General features: G+C 41.1%; 1 protein-coding gene across 1 annotated transcript in view; it reads left to right on the top strand.

The window, feature by feature from the left end:
• Positions 1-14,094: 14,094 nt before the first annotated feature.
• NDUFS4 (NADH:ubiquinone oxidoreductase subunit S4) overlaps positions 14,095-16,862 on the top strand; it is a 58,057-nt gene continuing 55,289 nt past the window's right edge. Inside the window, exon 1 of the mRNA XM_063128078.1 lies at positions 14,095-14,285. Within this exon, the coding sequence (XP_062984148.1) occupies positions 14,170-14,285 (116 nt within the window). The 5' untranslated portion in view covers positions 14,095-14,169. The remainder of the gene's footprint in view (positions 14,286-16,862) is intronic.

Raw genomic sequence — 16,862 nt, 5'->3', positions numbered from 1 at the left:
TCAAGAAACAGAAACAGACTTGATTCTTAATAGGTGAGTTCATCAGGAGCAGGGGAGAGAACACGTTCAGGCCTTCTAGAATGCTGTACCTTTCATTTTCAGAAAAATATAACCCAAAAGGGAAAAGACACCTTAAGTTACTGGAACACAGCAAATACATAACCTAATATAATATGAAGCATATATATGAAATAATATCTTCCGAAGTAGGGATCTACGGATCTTAATATATGTGTTTCATGGATTATCAGGCATATTTCATTCTGTCAGCCGTTCATTGACAGAATCAGATTTATTTATTTTTTAGGGATGTACCAAGTGCTCTACCACTGAGCTGTGGCCTTTCCCTTGACTTTACTCATTATCGACTCTATCGTTGCCTACACATTCATATTTTTCCCCTCCTGTCTAGCCATAGTCTCTGGTAAAAATAAGTTTTGCAGGTTTCTGTAGCAGTTTAGACACATCTAGGGAAAAAGTTTGGAAAAACTCCCAGCATTGCTGCATCAGATGTGTGCACAATTTGGTTTGAAGTCATCAGAAGCTCCTACAAAGCCCTTGATTATTTGATCAATCATACTTGCCTTTTTCCCCTGTATCAAATATACTAGCAAAGGAAGATTACAGATTGGCAGTGGAAGAGAGGAGCAAGACTTACAGGGACGGCACACCATTTTTATTTGCAGGGATGCTGATATCATCTGAGTTTAGCTATAATCTTTCCACTACCTGGGGGGAAATGAATTTTCCCAGTAATGGAGTGGGTAATGAAGACCCCTCAGCTTTACAAGAGACCTGCTCTTAACAGATAAAAACTAGAACTGGTTGGTTGATGAAGTGGACATAGCTGCCTGGAATTTTGGACACTCTTTGGAAGTGTTGTTAGGGAAACATTCATGATGAGGACCCGTCTTTCAAAATTTACCTCTGCTGTCTGGGCTAGAAGTGGATGCACCATTTCCTAAACTACCATGTCTATGCCACAGACAATTGTGTTACCTGGGTTTGAGCATTCAGTGTATGAATGCTCTGCAGCATTGCCTTTCAATTCCCTACATTCAAGGAAGAATGCACATCTTTGTATCTGCTAAGGAACCCTTGCAGAAGATTTGGAGCAAGTTCTTGAGCACACAGCTCTAATATTTAGAAGTTCCCTCCATGTTTCCCTAGCAGTTTCCTAGCAGGAATCTGGAACAGTTCCAAGCCAGATTTTATTAGAACTCTAGCTCTCTTCAAGGGCTGTAAGTGGTGAAACTCATCACATGAACTGGGATGGTCCAATGCTGAGAAGGCCCAATGTCATAACATAGCCTGCCCACAGGCATCCACATGTACAGTACAATGCCTGCAGTGGTGAGGCTTTGACAAGAATAGCTATAGGCACATAGGCTTCCATGCAATTCAGAACCTTGAATGCGCTTCGTCTTCTTAAAAAAAAATGGCGGGTGCAACACCTCTCCTCCTGAGGTCATCGTGCCTTACGTGTAAACAGAGGAGGGATCTCGTGTTAATCACAACGCGAGATCTTCCCTCCTCTGTCGTGGGATAGAAGGTAGGTCAAGCTAAGGCCTTAGTCACAGCAAGAGCCCCAGTTGGGCTAGATCTACACTACTGCTTTATAGCAGTATTGAACTGTACTGATAACTACTGGGGCACATTACACATTCTATATACCGCTATCATAGAGCATCATTACACGGGGGAATTTCACATTTCATTACTGTCACTTCTCCACACTTCCTCATTCTTCCCAGAGGGAAAAGAGGAAGTAAACAAAGACCATATCACCCATTCAGAGGCTGTTTTTATTGCGCCGCTTTTCCTGAACACAGCAGGAGATCATTGCACATTCCGTTTTTTTAAAAGTCAGATTAAAAGGGGTCTATTTTGCTACGGCAAAACAAGCGGAAGGAACAGGAGGTGCTTGGGAGGCAGATGTCGTCTAAAGGACATGCGCACATCCGTAAGTGGGCACTAGCGAGCATGCGATAAAACTTTCATCTGATGAAACTCGTAGTGTCATTTCCTGCTTTTTATGCCACATTATCCAAAATAACCCAACAAATGTCATTGTGTCTCCTATACACAAGAGGGACATAGCATTATCCTGATGGGATCATAATGATTTGATTGTAATGAAGGTGTAGATTGGCCCCAACTTTTCTAAACTAAACAATAGTCATATGTACAAGCGTTATCAACATTGGTTCGGCCTTTGGTTTTGCTTCTTTTCCCATGCTTCTCAAGTTAGCTAACTGCCTTATTTTTTAAAAGCATACCATTGAAACATTTCTATATTGCCTTCCAATTTAAAAGAAATCTAGGACAGTTTCCAATTGTGCATAAAACAGCAAGAAACATTTATCCATTCTACTTATCAATTCATTCATATCCTTATTTATTTATTTATTTATTTTAAAATGAAAAGTTTTTTTTTAAAAAAAAGAAGTTCAGATTGTAAGGGGTTCTGGCAGATATCACGGGTACCAATCAACCAGCGCTATCCACAGCTGGCTTTTATTGCAGACTTGCAAGGCTAGTTTCTTTCAGAGCTCAGCCCTGGGGAAAGGAAAGACACATTTGGCCTGAGCAAGCTTCCAAATCAGCCCTGCTGCTCTAAAAATGTTACACCGGCCTTCACCTTTAGTGAAAATAGGAAGTGGGCCATAGCTCGGAGACCACGGCATTTCAGGTAGCAATGCTGAGAAAGATCTTTTGCTCAATAGCTGTGTTCAAGACCTGTTGACAGCACTTGAGAGAAGGCGGAGACGGGGAGAGGGGGAGCGAGACAGTCTGTTGAAAATATCAGACACATTCTAAAGATGGATCAACTAAAGAGAGCCTATTTAACATTGAGCAGGGAGATCTAGGAGACAAGGCACCCGTCAATTTTACAATATGTCGGGGCTTTGCTAAACCAGTCTCAAAAGTCCCTGTTTCTCCTCAGCACCAGACTTCAAAAAGAACAACAAAGAGAGATTTTCTTCTCAGCAAAGAATGATTAGCATTTAACATTATTATCTACCAAGATGTGTCTGATTTACGCTGCTCGAGGCACTTCAGCCATTATGAGCAGCTCCCCTTTTATTGTTCACAGGGCTCAAGCCTGAGTCAGGCACGCCCAAGATATTAAAAAAAAAAAAACCCTGAAAAAGAACATAGAGCATATGGCTATAAAAATTCAAAGATAAAAATCTGTTTTACCCCCTTTTCCTCATGGAAAACATAACCAAATATACCCCCACAGAATAAGTTATTATGGAGACTGAGGAAAGGAAGGGGCCTTTTGCACAGACAATGCAATAAAAGGAAAGAAAATCCCTGCTTACGTCAAACAATAAGAGCAATCTCTAAAACAAGTCTGAAACAGGTCTGATTTTTAAACCCTTGCAGCCGGCCATTCCCTGATCCGGCTGGTTTGCAGGGGGAGGAAAGAGCTCTCTGTCTGCTGGGTCAGCAATATTAATTTATAAAAGAATTTTAGTCATCTTTCCAACGTTTGCTCAAGACGATGTGCATAAAGGCACACACAATAAACTAGGGGGTCGGGAATCAATAAAATTAGTTCATACAGCAATAACAACAGATAACAACGAACTGTGTGGGTGGGGTGGAATTAACACCAAATAAATTCAGGAACCAAAGGAAATACACTTTTAAAATGTCTCTGAAATGCGGAAGCCAGAAGAGAAGCTTATAGAGGTGGGACAAAGCAAATAGCCCTGGAGAGGCAGTTCAAGAAAATAAAGACTCTGCCCTATGCACTATCCAATTTCTTGAGATGCAAGGAGATTCATATGGATCTCCCTGCTCTTGTATATGGAGATTCATATACAAGAGCAGCAGCTGCAAAAATAAAATAAGGGCTCAATCCTATGCCTGATTAGACAGGAAAAAAGTTATACAATTTATAGCATTCCCTAGCCAGCCAGCCACATAGGACTTTTTCCTGTCTAAACAAGCAGAGGACCATGGAACTGCTGATGAAAACAGCAGCCCCATACCGACTTCTTCCATCCATCCATGATGTTTAATTCATCTTATGAAGGGCTCATCTACACCAAGCAGGATATTCCACTATGAAAGTGGTATGAAAGTGGTATATAAAAGGCAGGAGCCGCACTACTTCTTTATAGCAGTATTGAAGTGCACTGACAACTGTTGGGGTCCATTGACACATTCCATATACTGGAATGTGTCAATGGACCCCAACACTAGGATATTTCATAGTGCTATATCCTGCTTGGTGTGGCCCCTGCATTTTATATACCGCTTTCATACCACTTTCATAGTGGAATATCCTGCTTGGTGTAGAAAGGCCCTTAGCCTCTGGATGTCATGGCACTGAGCATTTCCCTTCCCATGGATGCTAAAAAGAGAAATTAACTCTGGTGCTTGATAAACGTGTTAAAAACTATTTTATTCTTTAAATCCAAAAATGCTCTGCTCAACGTTTCAGACGTATCGTCCTTTGTCAGGAGCTATAATAAAATATACTGTTTTTTAAAAAAATCTGTAGATAGGAGTAGCTGAGGTTTCTACATGAAATATTTCAGTAATGCATGGGTGTTGTTTCTGTTTTGTTATTCTTTAAAAAAAACTGTATATTTTATTATAGCTCCTGGAGAAGGACAATACGTCCGAAACGTTGAGCAGAGCATTTTTGGATTTAAAGAATAAAATAATTTTTAACACGTTTATCAAGCACCAGAGTTGATTTCTCTTTTTAGCATCCACTCTTATTGGTGCGTTTTCCCCCTACATCGGCATACCATTTCCCTACCCAATCTGCTCATCGTGGGCTGCTGCTGGCAGGGGCAGGAGAATACTCAGCGTCAATTTATTTATTTATTACATTTCTATACCATCTTATAGATGAAGCCCTCTGGGAGGTTCAGAAAAATTAAAACCCCAAGGTACAGCGTAAAACAATATAAAATACAAAAGCTTAAAACTACAAGATAAAGATACAAATAGATACAAATAGAAAGATACAAATTAGAATGTAAGCCTATGTGGCAGGGTCTTGCTATTTACTGTTTTACTCTGTACAGCACCATGTACATTGATGGTGCTATATAAATAAATAAATAAATAAATAAATAATAATAATAATAATAATAATAATAAAACCTACCAGCAATGTATAGATTTAAAATATAGGTTTAAAACAGCAGAACTAAAAGGCGAGAAGGCTAAAATGCTGGGAAAATAAAAAGGTTTTCAACTGGCACTGAAAGGAGTAAAACATAGTCATGAGTTCAGGACATGAGTTAAGTTAGACAGTGGGCTGTTGTCACGGTGCTGGGTTGGCACCGCTCCATCGCCAAATCCCAAGCATCTTCGCCTCTTTGCCCCAGGGTGGCTTTGAATCCGCGGCTGCATCATCTAACCAACCCAGCATAGATTGGGAGCCACCCTGGGGCAAACACAATGTCAAGACAGTCCCCTAGTTGCTTCAAAGCAAGGTGGGGGCTTCTAACGGCTTCCATCTTCTCTTCCCATGAATGCCTCAGAACGGGCTCAGAGACATTGTTAGGAAATGAAGATGGCAGGTGGCTGTAGGCTGCAGCGTGTCCATTTTGTGGTGGGGTACAGGAGAGTTTCTCAAATTACCGAATGATTGCCTACAGGCCCCAAAATGTAGCCAGCCCCTGAGTATTACAGAAGGGTTGGGGAGAAGTTGAAAATGAGGCTAGTGTTTCCAGGAATATTTAGTATTTGTTCATTTTAATTTTGTTCATTTTTATTTTTGTGCAAAAAAATGTGTAAGCAATCAGGAATTTTTGGGTGACTGTTAATTGAAACATTTGGAATCTCCATCAAAATGTTGTAACATTTTCTTCCAGCTACAGTTTTTTGCAATGCTCTGTTGACCATTTAAACACTGATGTGGTTGTATATGACGGGAAAGGGCCCACAGTTTGGTGGAAAAAAGAAGCTTTACAAAAGGTCTCACGTTCAGTCCCTGGCATTTCCAAGGAACCCTGTCTGAAACCGTGAAGAGTTATTGCCAGAAAGTACAGACAATTCCGGCCTTGACGGACCAATGGTCCGACTTGTTCTAAGCACCTTCCTATGTTCCACAGAATTTTCTCTCAAATGCTACCTTTGTTGCTGCTCACTCACTCATTCACTCACTGTCTCTCCCCTAAACAGGATATGACACCAGCACATGCTGGTGTTGGATGTGAAATCGAGCGGCTGGTGGCGGCTAGCAGAAGGGGGTTGTAACATGAACTCCAGCAAACTTTTGAAAGTTTCCAAAAACAGCAAAAAGAACAAAAACAGCCACCCTAAAAAAAGAATAGTTTCCCAAAAGAGTCTAAAATGACAGTGCTAGGTGTTATTTCAACATAGCCTTAATAAACAGAGCCAATGTGTGAGAGATTTTAGTACTGATATACAACCACTGTTATGTATTCTTGTCAAGAATGCTCACGTGACTAAATATCACAGGAGTTATGAGCAATCGCAAGAGTCACAGTGGTGCACAGAAGGTATTCATAGTATTCCTGACATATCACTGAGGCAATCCACACTATAATTGCAGCGTTGTCACCAAAACCAAAACTGCTCCCCACCCCTGCTCCATTAATGAACCCCTTCTGGATTACAGTCTTACAGGTGGACACTATACAAACTGTAGGAAAGAAGCTGCAACTCAAAGAATCTATCCTAATTCATTCTGATAGCAAGAGTTTGATTGGCATTCTTACTTGCCTCTAGTGTAATATTTATACAGGAGATTGCAATCCAGATATCAATAGCCATCTTGAAAATGGTACCCATTAAAAATGATTTTTTTTTTCAGAATTATGAGGAAAAGGTGGAGTTTCCTTGTAGGTCTGTGCCGTCTGTGTGGCTGCCTGTGAAAGAACAATGTAGCAGAAGTTGCCTGTTTTTAATTTTTCTTTTCCTCCATGGGCTGTGATGTTTTATTGAAGACTTGTACAAAAGGGGGGGGGAATTAAAACCAGACAGCTCTGACTGTAAATTTCATATGCAGTCCAGCAGGCCTTAACAAATAGCACCCCAACACACACAACTCATCAGCTATTGGGCTGTCACTTGGGAATTGCATAAAACAGAAATAAAATGTGTCATGATTTTAAAAGATGGAAATTAGTGTCAAAATAAAAGTAACATCCATTATTATCTAACATCCTTGCCTAGTGAGTTTAGCAGGACTTTAAAGAAGCAGAGGATGGAAAACCGCCATTGTGTTTGGACAGCACAAAGTGGCCAACATACTGTATTACCTGCAGGATATTACCTGTTTTGCATATGAAAAGTAACTGAAGTGTACATTTGAAAAAGGATCATAGCCCTGAAAGTTGTTTTATCTATATAAATAAAAATGTAAATGTTCGTTTGTTCCTAATCTAAAATCTCTGAAAGTTCTTCACCGATTGCTTTGAAATTTTGACACAACGTTGCATTTGAATACACGCGTGTTTTTATGTAACTATATTATAGATGGGGACAAAAGTGTGTCTTAGAATCGAAGAAATAGGGTATATAAAAGCCCAGAGGCCTCCTCCAAGCCACTTATGCAAATAGGAGAGAAGTCATTGTGACATCACCAACCAGTAGGCCAATCCACTGCCTCTGCCTTCTCTCCTATTTCCATGTTCTCTCCTATTTGGTGCCATCTAGCGATGTTTCTCGGAACTGCGGCCTTCTATGGAAGTTCCAAGTTCTGAAGAAAGGTAACTGCCAGGAGATTCCGGCCTAGCAGAGGGGCCAAAACCCACTAACCTCCTCACCACATCTGTGACAGGTAAAAACATGCTTTTTTTGAAAAACAGCGCCATCTGTTGGACGTAAAAGGAACACATGCTGGTCAGGCTGGAAGATACATAAGCAGCAATGAAGCTGTATGGCAAATTCTTTCATTTCCCATACATGAACAAAGTCCAGCTGTTGTTCACTTAGCAGTACATCTAGAAAATGGACAACACGTTTATTTCACAGCTGCAAATGTGCAACAAATAGCCCTGAATCCACTGGCTACAACGTTAACTGCTTTCTTCACGTTATGTCAAAATGACGCGTGCTTCGTTCCATGTAAAATTGCGTCGTGAACAAAATTACAACACGGGTGATCTTTTGTCGTATGTGCAATCAAATATTCCTAAGCTAACGCTTGAGCAAAATGGCATTTACGATTAAATAATGCAAACTGTCCATAACGGGGTTGGAGAAATCTTCTTCTTAGATGTGCCAGGAGGAACTGGTAAAACGTTCCTAATTACATTGATTCTGGCAGCAATTCGATCCCAAAATGACATAGCCTTAGCTCTTGCGTCGTCCGGAATAGCTGCGACATTGCTACCAGGTGGAAGAACTGCTCATTCCGCTTTGAAATTGCCATTGAACATGCAATTCATTGAAACTCCCACGTGCAACATTTCCAAAGCATCCGGCATGGGAAAAGTATTGCAAAAATGCAAACTTATTGTTTGGGATGAATGCACAATGGTGCAAAAAAAAATCGCTCGCGACTCCTGATCGATCATTGCAAGATTTGCATGGAAACATCAGACCATTTCGGAACGCATTAATATTGCTTGCAGGAGATTTCAGGCAAACATTACCTGTAATTCCTTGATCGACACCAGCGGACGAAATAAATGCTTCCCTGAAATACTCTAATTTGTGGCGACACGTCAAGACGTTAAAATTAACTACAAATATGCGTGTCCAGCTGCAAAACGATCGATCAGCTGAGATATTCTCACGTCAATTGCTGGAAATTGGAAACGGAAAGGTGCCGGTTGATCTGACTTCAGGACGAATTTCATTGCCTCATAACTTCTGCAATTTAGTGACGTCAAAAGAAGAATTGGTTCAAAAAGTATTTCCCAATATTCAAACCAATTATAACAATCACGATTGGCTGAGTGAACAAGCTATTCTTGCGGCCAAGAACAAAGACGTCTACGAACTTAACAATATTATTCAGTCTAACATTCAAAGCGAGGCAGTCACATACAGGTCCATCGACACTGTTGTGGAAGCAGATGAAGCGGTTAGTTATCCAACAGAATTTTTGAATTCACTCGATCTGCCAGGGATGCCACCGCACGTACTGCAATTGAAAATCGGCGTGCCAATTATCATGTTGCGAAATATCAACCAGCCAAAGCTTTGCAACGGCACGCGGCTTGCAGTAAAAAAATTACTAAGCAACGTCGTAGAAGCAACAATCTTGACAGGACCTTTCAAAGGTGAAGATGTCCTCATTCCTCGCATTCCTATGATTCCAACGGATATGCCATTTCAATTTAAGAGATTGCAATTCCCAATTCGATTGGCGTTTGCAATCACCATCAACAAAGCTCAGGGCCAATCTTTAGAATTGTGCGGTTTAGATCTAGACACGGATTGGTTCTCACATGGACAATTATATGTTGCGTGTTCTAGAGTCGGCAAACCGGACAATCTCTATATCTGCACAGACAATGGAACAACAACAAAATTTGTATACCCACAAGCATTGTGAAATTAAACATATTAGAAACGTGCGCTTTCTCTTTTCTTTCTTTTCCATTTAACCAGACTGAGCCACAGCAACGCGTGGCCGGGTACAGCTAGTCATTAATATAGTTCTGTTTTTTAAAAAACTAAGCTACTAACCCAATATGTCCAGTAATAATTATGCAAGTTATTCGTCATATTTAATGGGAACAAAGGCTGCAGTTTTAAACTCACCATAGAATAAATCCAATTGATTGCACGGAGACTTATTTCTGATAAATATATTTAGGTTTGTGCTGCATGGCTGCAGTCCTATTAGTTTAGAGGCATAATTGGATATATCGTAACAGTTGTGCGCATTTTGGCAAAAGCATCAAATTTGGAACAGAGGTAGATTAATATATTATGAACAAATCTAGATATCGGGACACCATAGATTTGCCATGGAAGCCATTTTTACAAAATTGTGGCACTGCTCAGCTCTAGTGGACTAGAACACACTGAGGATAATTAAATGTGGAAAATAGCCCTCCATGGCATCAACTCTTGATTAGGATTAATTATGATTATAGATGTCAAGGATTTGTAGAAAGAAAGAAAGAAAGAAAGAAAGAAAGAAAGAAAGAAAGAAAGAAAATGCAATTTGGGCTGGGAACATGGTATATCTGCTAAACATATATTATAGTGGTACCTGAGGTCTGGCCATCAATTACTGGAACACTGCGCATGGAAGCGTGGCAGTGCTTCTTACAACTCTTCTTACACTTCTATGATACTAACTTGTAGCATGTCAGAGATGCCTCTGGTAGTGTTGTCCAGTATGGCTTGTACAGGACACTGTGTGTCTTGATCCAGCCCCAGCTGATCGGTGAAGACAGCATAGGATTTCGGAACTGGGCCTGACCCCAAATTGGCCACCCTGATACACTGCCCTCTTCACATCCTGTTTCACAGTTTCTCAGCTTGGTAGGATCTGAACCACATTGCTGTTCCTTGTGAAGAACTTCTTTCTTGCCATGTCAATTTCTGAACATGTGCTCATTGTGTCATATAAGAGGATGACAAATCTCTTAAAGATATGCATGTGGTCTGAGGTGTCACTTGGTGCACTGCACAATTCCAGGAGTGCATCAGTCAGTTCAGGTAATGCCTTTCAAGTTGCCTGGGCTTTCTTTTTACCATGTCCAGCAAACTGGACAGAGCATCACAACCAGTTAGAACATGAAGCATTGGAACAGCCCATGCCTTCTCTGTCCAAGGTACCGAGCTAGTTTGTGGGCCGGCAAGTACCGGAAATTCTTGCTGGTTCCAAACAATATTCACAGTTCAGTTATCGGTTGCAGGCCTTGTGCCGGAAACAATGCTAACTACACAACAGCAGTGTCAACAGTCCGTATCAATATCTGGTGATGGCTGTGCTGTGATTAATGTGAAGCATGCAGCAACATATGTGTCACCCTCTTCATGAATGCCTGGGATTAAATGAGGCAACATATTTTAGAGGTGGATTGCAGAGAACTTCTCTCCATTGGTCATGACGAGTTGCTTACCCTCCAATCAAATGCATGGGGGAGACCTTGGGACAAGAAACACATACATTGGAGGTGAGTACAGGAGAAGCCTACTGAATACAGTGAGATTTACAGAAAGGTGAACAACTATTATTAGAGGGATACAAACTAGTAAATTGAGAAACCATGTCATATTGAATGTCTGCAAATATCTCATCAATAGAGCTTATGGTGTACAATTTGGGAATATGCTAATTATAAACTAATCATGGTCCTAACATTCTCACACAAACTGGAGCAGTAGCAACATCAGCATTTTTGGAAATGCAGTTTTCGATCTGGCTGCTGCAACTACCCACTCCATGAATAACAGTTTGATCTGCAGCAATTTGAACTTGATAATGCAGAGCTCCTTCCCATTTAAAGCTTCACCTGTTTATTTAAACATATCAAACTGCTGTTAATAGCCTCTCCTGACTTGAACCTATCCAGACACTATGATAACATCTGAGGCCTTCCTCTGAGTGTCATCTCCAAAGGACTCTCGGAAGGTGGCAAACAAAGGAGAGGGATTTCTCAGTGGTGGCCCCCAACTATGGAATGACCTTTTCACTGAGGCCCACTTGGTGCCAACACTGTCATCTTTTAGGCACCAAGTTAACACTGCCCTCTACTCCCAGGCATTTAATGGCATATGATGGAGCACTTATGTGTGGAACAGATCTATTATTGAAATTGTTTATTGAAATTGTTTTTAGCTGTTAAATTGTTTTCAATTTTGTACATTAAAATTTCTTAGATAATGTTTTATCTAATGTTGTATAATGTTGTTGTTCGTATTTTTTATTGAATTGTTGTGAACTGCCCAGACAACTTTGGCTATTGATGGTATAGAAATGGAAATAATAATAATAATAATAATAATAATAATAATAATAATAATAAGAAGAAGAAGAAGAAGAAGAAGAAGAAGAAGAAGAAGAAGAAGAGGTGCAGAACAGGCTGTTATTTTCTGGCCTTTTGGCAACTCCAATGAAAGCATAACATTTCTAGTTTGCATTGGCACTGTGTTTGCCCAGAAATAAATACATTATCCAGGGCTACTTTTCTTCTATTCTGTATGGATGGTCTGTGGCTGACCCTCCCTACAGGATCAGCACCAGGGTTGAACACTTCTGCCTTTAAACTGTAGCTCACTGATAGAGCACCTACTTTGCATGCAAAATGTCGCAGATTCAATCCCCAATTTCTCCAAGCAGGGCAAGAAAAGAATCCTGCCTGAAAACCTGCAGAACCATAACCAGTGTCAACAATACCAATCTCAATGACTCAATATAGAGCAGCTTCCTATATTCTTATATTTACACTCAGATTCAACAGGACAAGTAGCCTAGGACAGCTGCCTTTAGTCACTCAACTGCCCTCCCTCTGGGAGAAGAGATGTCAAGGAGTCAGCATGCTGCATGCACTGCCTCTCAGAGTGAGAATGTGGGTAAGAAGAGAACATGGTGGCTCCTCTCTCTGCCTGCTCAGCCTCCTTCTCTGAGCAGTGCAGTGAGAAAAATTGGGACCAGTAGAAAGATCGTGAGAAGCCACTGCCTTCTCTTACTTACTTGCTTGCTTGTTTGGGTTGATACGCAAGGAGGATTGGGACACCATTCTGTTTGATTTCACTTTCCGTCTGAGCAGCATAGCAAGGGGGACTAGGTGAATTATGGTTGGAAGGAACAGCCTCAGATTGCAGGCCTTCTCCATCTGGAAGACCCTTTGTTGGTTTACCCAGACTCTATCTCTTTGGGCAGCACAGTGAGGAGGTTTGGCTCCAGGAGGACCATCTAGAGTGAATCAGCCAGAGAAAGCCGTGGCTGTTCTGCTTGCTCACCTACCCTCTCTGGGCAATTCAGTGGGAGGTTCCATTGGTGGTCTAATCCCCTCTGTTGCTCCGCCTAGCAGGAGGACACAGGTGAGAACAAGTGAGAGAATGACACAGCAGCTGCTCTGCCCACATGGCTTTTCCCTCTGGATGGCACAGCGGTCAGGATCCCCATCCTTGCTCCCCAGAGAGAGGGTGACTGAGCAGATTGAGGTGGCAATCCCTTTCTGGGCGCCCCACAGGCATCCCTCATCACTGCCACTTATTTATGTGGTGTATATTAAGGTTACATTTATTAGTTGTTCCAAAACCAGAGTTCTCTGGACCATGCCATTCATCTGCCATCTCTCTGTGTAGTTTGCTTGATGGGGATCAGGCCCATGTGATGAAAGGGGAGCCCAACAAAGGCATATTGTTATACCTACCTACCTCCAAACCCTAGAACAGCTGTAACTATTAATGAATTAATTTATTAGGCTTGCAATTATGATAGCCATTTCTCCTAGTTTACAGAGGGCAGTCCTCTATTTGAAGGTCCTCAGTTTGAACGACATTCAGGCCATGTCCAGTTTAACGATAATGAATTCAAAGGGAACACGGGAAGGTTTGAAACTGTCCATAAACAGTTGGCATCTCTACAGCAGGCACAAAGGCCACCTAGCCAGTCTTCCCTTATGGGGAGGTGTATTGTATTTTTGTTTAAATTACAGTAATTATTTATAAGTGTGCACCTTTACAGACATAAATTAGTGCATGGAAATGTTACACAAATCTGTGTCTTTTTGATGACGTGGAATTGACACCCCACCTGCAATCCTATACAGTATGCGCTCTTACCTGGGAGTAGGCCCCATGTAGTTCAATGGGGCTTACTTTTGAATATACATGTATAAAATCAAACTGTATATTTATTTTAAATATTCATTTCTAAGTATGTTTAGACAGAAAACAGCCATACAATTCCCAGCATGCCCCAGTCATAGTTGGGGCATGCTGGGAGCTGTAGGACTTTTTTTAACCTGTCTTCATATGCGTAGGATTGCACTCTTAGATGCTGCTTTCCAGCGTTTCTTCGCCCTCACAAAACACCCTACAAAACGACAAGATAGATTTGTATCCCGCTTTTCACTATCACAGTCTATCTCTCCCGGCCCCTTAGTCACATTCGCCTCCATTTTGTATCGCTTGTCGCCCTCAGAACCTGCTGAGGCTGACATCGGCTCTCGCTTCGCGTTTCTCACACGGACGGAGGTGGTTTGTCCCTAGCGGCGCTCCATCTCGGTAGCAGCTGTTCGCACCATCATGGCGGCGGTGCTGCTGCTTCAGGAGGTCTCAATGACAACGGCTTTGGCGAGACACCTTGCGCGGGGGGGAGGAGCGAGAGCGGCTGCCGTCGCCGTCGCCAGCTTTGGAACCAGGTACATAAGGGGAGGGGGGGAACGGACGAGCGGACAGACAAGCGCACGGCCCCTCATCCTTCGCTGCCCACCAGTCCTCCGCCCAGGGATGGACTTGGGATGAGAGCTGTGTGTCTTGTTCTGTGGGGTGGGGTGGGGTGGGTTTTCCTCTCGGTCCGGTCCTGATGAGGCTCTGTAAGTGTCATGTGTGTGAGGGGGGGGGCTTCCCTAGCTCCATTGTGTGGGGCGACACTCCCCTTCCTCTGTTAATACCATAGGGGGAGGGAGGGCGAACTGCTTTTGCCACCCCTCTTCCTCCTCCTATCACCGAGGTTTAGATCCTTTCTCATTCCATGCCCAGCTTGCTATGTTTCGAACTGTAAACCTGAGGAAAGGTGTGTCCCTTCTTTCTTTCTTTCTTTCTTTTCTTCTTCTTCTTCTTCTTCTTCTTCTTCTTCTTCTTCTTCTTCTTCTTTTATATGGCACCATCAATGTACATGGTGCTGTACAGAGTAAATTATTTAAAAACAACTCTAGTCCTGTGGCACTTTAAAAATGAGGGGATTTACAGTGGTGTAAAACTTCCTGTGCACATCTCCAGATACATGAAGTGTTGCCTTTAGGCGGCAGAAATATATGCACATGGTACAGACTAAGCTTGTCAACAGTGAGGCCAGGAGGCCATGAAATGCAAGAGACAGCAGAGTTGCCTATGACATTTCTGCGCAGAGCCCGTATACATGCAAGATAAGAGGAAAGTGGTCTATTCACAATAAGGGTCACTTTGAAAGTCCTATCTTTCCTAGTCATGCTATTCTGCTTTTAAAACCCTGTAGCTGGGAAGACATGAAAGCCATTGTTTGGCAACCCTATTAGTCTATTCTAGTGGAGATATTTGTACCAGATCATTGTTAAAGGTTAATTGTATGCACACTTATCAAACCTTCCACACTTGCAAATTTCCTTTTTTACTCTTTTTCTTTAGATTCTAAATTTTAGAAAGTAGTGTATATTGTGAATATATGAAGATACTATTTCTCTCGCTAGTGAATGTGAAATCCAATACAGTCATTTCTATAGAAATAACTGGCTACATAATAGCCTCTTCTGTTTATGTGGATGGATTGAGGAAGGATAAAAATTAAGATTTTCAGAAATTTTGGGGAACAGAAGTGGTATTAAAATAGTTTTCTATTTTTTTACTATCTATGTTTAATCTTTGTAAGGCACCTTTTTTAAGTGTACATATTATTTGATTCTTTATAGGATGGATAACTTTAGGGGACTGTAACTCTGAATATCAAATATCATTTGACAACAAACTTTCTTGGAGTGTTCAAAGGGAGTGCTGAATACAATTAGAATATATAATTATGTGTGTATGTACACTGTATTCCATTTTTTCTTTGCTTTAAATAGTGCTTTATTTTCATTTTTTACTAATGCTATTAGGTAATTGTGAATGCTGGTTTAGTAGAGATGAATTTTATAAATTTGAAGTAGAATATATTTCATAATACTGAGTTCTTGAAGTTCTGCTTCTTAGATTTGTAGCTACTTAGATCCAAAGAGAGTACAGTGGGCTCACTTACTTCAAAATGAGTTGTGCCATATGCTACAAAGACTATCTAAACATTCAACCATCAACAAGTCAAATAGGAAACAGAAAGGAGGTATAGAAAAACAATTACGGAAGAAAATACCATCTTTTGAGTCTCCCCATAATGATCTCCCTACCTTTAATTGTCTAGGCTAAATTTGACCTACCTGATTGCTTTTTGCATTTTCTTTTCTTTTTTTTAATAAATTGAAAATATACACTGATACATGTGGAAGGAGTACAGTATCCTAATGTGTAATGGGGGGAAATCATCCTGTTAGGTCATGGAAGGAGCAATCCTATGTCCTCTAGACAGCGCCTAGAAGGACATAGGTTGGTTCAATTTCCTGGCTTCAAACTTGGAGCCAGGAAACCGCCCACCCCTCCCTCCTCATAGCCGGTGTGAGCTACCTCTTTACACTCTCAAAATGTAGTGTGGAGATGGGGAAGAGGAGGCATTCCCAGGGGAGGGGACAATACTGGGGACATGGTGATACAAGTTATTCCCAGCTGTCCCCAGTCTCCTTTCCTCCATCTAGGTGAAATGTAGAGTAGGAGGTGCAAGGTGCCTCCTACTTTGCATTGCATACACATAAGCCTCCAGGTTCAGAGGCTTACAAGAACCCAGGGCACATCCCTTAGGATTGCGCCCTAACAACTTGCTTCAATGCATAGTTAGACACGCTTAAGTCCATTGATTTCAAGAAATGCCTAGCTCAATATAGGAAGAGATTATAAAAAAAGAAACAGATTTTTAGAATTTCAGGAGTATTATTATTATTATTGTTATTATTATTATTATTATATCCCACCTTTTGCCCAATGCTGGGACTCAAGGCAGCTTTACAAAATTCAAACATATAAAGTTAAAACTTATAAATAGAAATATACAAAAGTTAAAAATATAATTAAATACACTCCAATATTAAAATTTTTAAAACATTTAAAATACATAACAATTTTAAAAGTCCTAGGCATAGACAGAGGTCCAGATTATT

The sequence above is a fragment of the Elgaria multicarinata genome, chromosome 6 (genome assembly GCF_023053635.1).
Source record: "Elgaria multicarinata webbii isolate HBS135686 ecotype San Diego chromosome 6, rElgMul1.1.pri, whole genome shotgun sequence".
NCBI lineage: Eukaryota > Metazoa > Chordata > Lepidosauria > Squamata > Anguidae > Elgaria > Elgaria multicarinata.
The sequence above is the reverse complement of the archived record's forward strand: the minus strand, read 5'-3'. Positions and strand labels throughout refer to the sequence as shown.